This window comes from Capricornis sumatraensis, chromosome 20, assembly GCF_032405125.1.
Source record: "Capricornis sumatraensis isolate serow.1 chromosome 20, serow.2, whole genome shotgun sequence".
In the NCBI taxonomy this organism is placed as follows: Eukaryota; Metazoa; Chordata; class Mammalia; order Artiodactyla; family Bovidae; genus Capricornis; species Capricornis sumatraensis.
Window position 1 is genome coordinate 54449562 of NC_091088.1, and position 6221 is coordinate 54455782.

General features: G+C 52.2%; 1 protein-coding gene across 2 annotated transcripts; it reads left to right on the forward strand.

Moving 5' to 3' along the window:
* The first annotated feature begins 43 nt into the window (after positions 1–43).
* Positions 44–3992, forward strand: MED29 (mediator complex subunit 29). Of its 2 annotated transcripts, none has more exons than XM_068992841.1 (5): positions 44–298; positions 825–883; positions 1160–1244; positions 3024–3262; positions 3739–3992. In XM_068992841.1, the coding sequence occupies exons 1-5, from the start codon at positions 83–85 to the stop codon at positions 3893–3895; spliced, it is 756 nt and encodes a 251-aa protein (XP_068848942.1). In that variant the 5' UTR covers positions 44–82; the 3' UTR covers positions 3896–3992. The 2 variants fall into 2 exon arrangements, with proteins under 2 accessions (XP_068848942.1, XP_068848943.1); XM_068992842.1 differs by having other exon boundaries at positions 3024–3287; positions 3739–3867.
* The last annotated feature ends 2229 nt before the right edge of the window (positions 3993–6221 follow it).

A 6221-nucleotide genomic window follows, 5' to 3' on the forward strand; every position in this document is an offset into this window, starting at 1 on the left:
AACATGGCCCAGAGACGAAGACGCTAAAAAGAAAACGGGGAGACGCACTTGTGACGCACTTCCGGTGCGCGAGGCGAAGAAGATGGCTGCATCCCAACAGCAAGCTTCAGCGACTTCTTCTACCGCCAGTGTGTCGGGTCCGGGTTCAGCTGGTGGGTCGGGCCCCCAGCAGCAGCCACAACCACCAGCACAACTTGTGGGACCTGCCCAGAGCGGGCTTTTGCAGCAACAGCAACAGGACTTCGATCCTGTGCAGCGCTATAAGATGCTCATCCCGCAGCTGAAGGAGAGTCTACAGGTGATGGGTTGGGAGATTTGGCTCTCTGCCATCCGGGGGGTGGGCGGAGGGATTGTTTAGTCTGGGAGAGAGCAAAAGAAGCGTTAAGAAGGAAAGAGGAATGAGACTGTCTTCGTGATGCCAAAGCGAAGTTCTGTGGCTTGACAGTGTAAGGTGGGATCAGAATCTTGAGTTTGAGACTGACCGGAATTTGAGTTGGAGGGAATTTAAAGAAAAAACCTAGCTCTGGACGTTAAAGCCTGAGGAAAGGACTAGCCTTGAATGACCGTGATTGGTGGGTGAGGGAGGACCCTAAGGTATGTCTGGGAAATTACTGGCAAGAGAAAGCGGGCCTCTGGAAAAATATAGATAGTAATTGCTGTAAAGGTATGGAAGTTGAAATTACTCTGCAGTGATAGGAGGAGAAGTAACAAGAGGAGGCCTGAGGTTGGCTGTATCTTAAGGAAGAGTGAAGATCTACCGAAAGTGTCCTCTTCTGTTTCTTCATCTCCCACACCTTTTTTTTTTTTTTCTTTTCCTTCTTTAGACCTTGATGAAGGTTGCAGCCCAGAACCTGATTCAGAACACTAACATTGACAATGGGCAGTGAGTACTCCCCTTTCTCCAGGATGTCAGTATCTCCATCCTAGTCTCAAAAACATCCCCCTTGTACCCCACCCATCCCTTCTTTCTCTTTATTTTGAAGCCTACTCCCTACCCCCTGGCCTTGCCCTTTTTGTCCCTTCTACTATCATCTGTCTCCTAGGTCTTGCTTTGGGTCTCCTGGGCCTATACCTCGTTTTCTGATGGATACTTGGTTGGGTAGTCACTTTGTCCCAGAGACTGGAAATCCATCTCCCACCTTCTTCTCCTGGACTGTAGAAAGAGCAGCGATGGACCCATTCAGCGCTTTGACAAGTGTCTGGAAGAGTTCTATGCACTTTGTGACCAGCTAGAGCTCTGCCTGGTAAGGGGCCTCCTAGCCACCAGGTGACCACAACTACCTCAGTTCCTGTGCTTCAGAAACCTTCATTCAGTCAGTTGACACATGCTCACTGAGCACCTCCTATGGCCCAGACCTGTGTGGATACTGCACCTGATACTGGGGACAGAAAGTTGCCCAGTCCTTGCCTTCACAGAGCTTCCAGTTCAGTGGGTGACAAATATATCCTCCAGCAGTGATAGCTCAGAGAGTCAGGGCTCAGACAGGAGAAGCTCAAGACATGGAAGACCGTGAAGGGGAAAACGGGCAGAAGGCTCAGGGCTGGGGTGTGGGGGTGAGGGGCAGGCAGAGGGGGCAAGGTTAAAATAAGGGGGCTGTTGACATCCAGAGATGGCATCTGACCCCACCTAGGGTGGGTCTAGGGAGGAAGTGGCTCAGGATAGACTACTAGTAGAGAGCACATCTGAGCCAAGGCTGGAACCAAAAGGGAAGAAGGGCAGAAGTTGAGAGGAGGGCCGATGGCTCAGAGCACAGCCTTTGGAGTCAGAGGGACCACCAATCTCTACCTCTGAACCTTGGATTCCTCCTTTGAAAAATGGATTTTGGGGAAGGACTCTTTACATGCAAGATCTTGCATGTAAAGCATTTAACATGGTATTAGACAAGTGGCAAATGTTTTATCTTATAGCGTCATCATCATTTTGGACTGGATTTTAAAGGAAAAGGGAGTTTGAGGAGCTTCGTAGTGGTAGAAAGATGTTCCAACCAAGAGGAACAGCTTCTGCTTTAAGTTCCCTTTAAGAATGTCATGAAATTCAGTCTGGCTGAGGTATGGTAGGCACTGGGGCTTGTTGGATTTTGAATATAGCCCGGAGGTTGCTAGGGAGCCATGGAGGGTTTCAAGCAAGGAAAAACATCAACCCATTTGTCTTTTTTAGGGGTATGTCTCTGGTCGCCAAATGAGGGATGGGTTCGAGGGGCTTAGAGTGGAGGCTGGGGGGCCATGGCAGGATTCAAGAGCCACTAGGTTTCACCAGGGCAGGGTCCTGAGGAAGTGGGGAAGGGCAGGTGGGAGAGATAGTCAGAAGGCTTTGTGCCTGGGCAGTGGGACTGATGGTCTGTGGGAAGAGTCTCCAAGATGAGGCCCAGGGGTCTGGTTTGGATGGTAGAACCCTCCCTGAGATAGGGACCCAGTAAGGGGAGTGGTTTGGGGGGCAGAGTATAGGAGCTCTGGAATTTTAGGGCAAGTGGGCACATCAGTGCAGAGTTCAGAGCAGAGTGGTGTGTATGTGGGTGAGACACCTCCTAGAGGGCATGAGAATGAGAGGAGGAGACAGGATTCAGGAATTGCCACACTTCAGGCTTAGGTAGTTTAACAAGCATCTAGAAGAACCAGCCAGAGAAGCAGAAGGAAAACTAGGAGGGGCAGGTGCCACCAGAGAAGCTAGTGTCGATGCCAAGCCTAGGGTTAGGAGAGTCACAATAATAGTCGTTGACATCCATCAACTAGCACTTAAATAACTTGCTAGGACCTATGCCTGTGTCTCACACACTGCGCTCACCATTCTCGTTTTATGAGGTAGCAGAAGTACTTATCAAACCCATTTTCCAAAGGAGTTAACAGGCCCAGAGAGGAGAAGCCACATGCCTGAGGTCACCCAGCAAGTGAGTGACAGGGCCAAGTTCTGACCCCAAGACCCCAGGATTTCAGAGGCTGAAAAGCCTACCCCAGGCTGGCCCTTGGGATGGGATTGGCAGTACCCGGAGTGAGGCTAATACTGCACTTTGCTTGCCTGTCCACAGCGCCTGGCACATGAGTGTCTGTCACAGAGCTGCGACAGTGCCAAGCACTCTCCGACATTGGTGCCCACAGCCACCAAGCCTGATGCCGTCCAGCCTGACAGCCTGCCCTACCCGCAGTACCTGGCAGTCATCAAAGCCCAGATTGCCTGTGCCAAGGACATTCACACTGCCCTGCTGGACTGTGCCAACAAGGTCACAGGCAAGACACCTGCACCACCTACGGGCCCTGGAGGCACCCTGTGAGCCATCAGGGCTGGGAGTGGGGTAAGGGACAGGGAGGGAATGAAGAGTGGCTTCAAAGCAGCTTTGTCTCTGGCTTTTCTTCCTGCCTGAACACTGTGGCCGGCGCCAGCAGGGGGCAGCAGAGGCCAGCAAGGCGCGCTCAGGGTGGGGCCTTGCCTCTGTGGGCTGCCTTTTCATCCTTGGCTGAGAGTGGACTTTGGATTGTGCCCCTTGGTGATCTCTTCCAGGGGGTCTCCCCCTACCTAGCCTAGTTGTGGAGTCCTGTCTGGGCCCCTCTCCCTCAGTCCATTCTTGATTCTGTCCCAGTTTGGGGGGTGGCTCTGAGTCTGCTCCTTTTCCTAGCTGTTTCTCTTGGTGTCATTCGATCTCCTTTTGTTCCCATCTCCCTGTCTCTGACCATCTTTTGCCCAGTGCCCCTTTGCTAATTGGGACTGTCCCCAGCTCCTAATTGGGATTCTGTGTCTATGCACAGGGCCAGAATGGAAGACAGAACCCCAGGGTCACCTGGGGCTAGAAGGAGCTTCGTTTCCAGGGGCCATAGCCACACCCAGCAATCCCCAGCACCTCTCGTCAGCTCAACCCCCAGTCTGCTTGACCCAAAAAAGGGAAGTGGAAGATCTGGGCCCTGACAGCATGCCCAGTCCCAGTCGGGGAGCAACCCAGCATGCGCCACCCCCCCACCCCCACCCCGCCATACCCAGGGCCTGCGTCAGCAGCACTCAAACAAGGGGTGTTATGCAATCCGCGGTGAAGCCCTGTATTTTTAGCCCCAAAGGAGAAGTGAAAAGGCCCCAGCAGGGATGAATCATCAGTCCTGGGGAAGAACCTAGGCACCTTGGCCTCAGCTCCGGGAAGCAGACCTTGAGGAGGAGGCTTCAGGAAGAGTGTGCCCCACCGGGCTCCCCACTTCCCCAAGAGGCAGCTTCAGGGAGCTCAGCCATGGCCGTCAGGCCTGGGCAAGTGTAGGGCGGAGCTACCAGCTCAGCCCCAGCTGGTGGGGTGTGAAAGGCCCAAGTGACTCAGCCTGGTTGGGGGACGGATGGCCCCACCCAGAACCTTCTGTACCCTGGTTCCCATGGCATTGCCCAGAAGTCTGCTGTCCTGGACCCCACATCATTGCAGAACACCTGGGACCATGGAGCCCTGCAAATCACCCAGAGCCCAACTCCCCACGATGAAGTTCTGGGAAATGGCCAGCTCTTGTGTGTGTGTGTTTATACATCCCAGCAGTTCCTTCCCTTTCTCCCTGACCTTCCTTGAAGTACCAGGCACACAGGGCAAGCTCCAGGCAGGGTAGCAGACCTCTCAGGCACAAGCTGAAGCTGCTCTCCACAGGGAGAATTTCTTCTGAGAGGAAGCCACAGCTCTGCCCATTTATCTGACTAGATCAGTCCCCCACCCATGTGACTCCCCACATCTAGGATAATCTGCTTAAAATCAACTGATTATAGACTTGAATCACATCTACAAAATTCCTTCACAGCCTCATCTAGATCAAATAACTGGCGGCTATAGCCTAGCCAAGTTGACAAATAAAACTGACCATCATAACCTTGTCAGTTTGGCACCCCTACACATCTCCTTAACCACACTTAATCTCCAAATCAACACAAAAACAAAGTCCCTGTTCCACCTAACATGATAACAGTTATCTGCCTACAACACTCTTTCCCCGTGAGAGCCTGTTGGCTTCCAGCCTGGGGGCACACAGCACACAGTCCACAGGCCCACACTCATGAGGCACAGCTGGCCCTGTGAGGTAGCATCACACACAGATCGGGGCAGGACATCCCAGCAGCCCTGACCCCGGACCCAGCAGTGCCGAAAACCACATCCCAGCAGACGGGAGACACCTGGTGGGCAGTGGGGTGAGAGATGTGCAGTTCAGCAGCACACACGGTGGGAATTGTGCACCACGAAGCTGAGTTCATGCAACACGCATTTGCTGTGTGTCTTGTTTGGGGCCAAGCCCTGTATAGTGTGAACCAAAGATCCCTGCCTTGCTAGAGCTGATATTTTAGTGACAGTTAAGTGTGATAAAGTAAAACACAGAGTGTCAAGCAGTGAGAAGTTCTAAGAAAGGAAAGAGACCAGAAGTAGAAGGGGGGGTGGGGTGGAGGGTAGTGTTAGGAATAGATCTAAAGGTGTAAGGTTTGCACATGGAGGATTATGTTACTTTATTGGAAAACATGAAAGTTTGAGAGTTTAGGTTGGGGGGGTAAATGGATGGTACATGTATTTTGTTGGTTCAGTTGCTCAGTTGTGTCCAACTCTTTGTGACCCCATGGATGTATTTATTATTTGTTAAATGGATGACAAGGTTATTTTTAAACCTTTTCTAATCCTTGACCCGGGTCATGAAGGCCTCCCTGAGAAGGCAGTACTGGAGTGAACTTAAAGGAGAGGGAGTAAGTGCTGGACATTCCAGAGGGACAAATGCAGAGGCCCTGCCTGTGGCAGACCTGTGCTGGCGCATTGATGGGATAACGTGGATGCCAGGGCCACAGTGAAGAGGCAGGGTAGAAGAAGACTTAGTGAAGGTTCCTACTGGGTTAGCAGGCCCAGAGGAAAACTGTACAGCCTGGTGCACAACCACCCACTCCAGGGAAGGGTGTACATGAGATGCACAACTGCACAGGGCAAACCAGACCAGGAGAAACAGGCACACAACCCCTCTTCTCTAGTAGAGAACAGCGTGACCCGCCATCCTGCAATCATGGTTGTCTCGGTCCCAGATACAGTCCCACAGACAGACTCAAAGAACAATCCAACCATATGAATACATAAACAACCGTCTAACTACCACTTAAGCCGCTATCTCCTACCCCATCTCAGACTTTGCCCATCACCAGCTGACTCAGCCCTGTCCTCAGCTCAACGTTATCAAAAGCAGTGAGGCTGGCTTTAGATAAGGCTTCTCAGGTTCAAGTGTGCCTGCCTTTTTGCCCCTGCTCT

Excerpts from the sequence above, each read along its gene's own strand:
- MED29 (XM_068992841.1), top strand. The coding sequence starts at position 83 with ATGGCTGCATCCCAACAGCAAGCTTCAGCGACTTCTTCTACCGCCAGT. Across the intron at positions 299-824 it reads AGCTGAAGGAGAGTCTACAG|ACCTTGATGAAGGTTGCAGC; the intron begins GTGATGGGTTGG and ends TTCCTTCTTTAG. Across the intron at positions 884-1,159 it reads ACTAACATTGACAATGGGCA|AAAGAGCAGCGATGGACCCA; the intron begins GTGAGTACTCCC and ends CCTGGACTGTAG.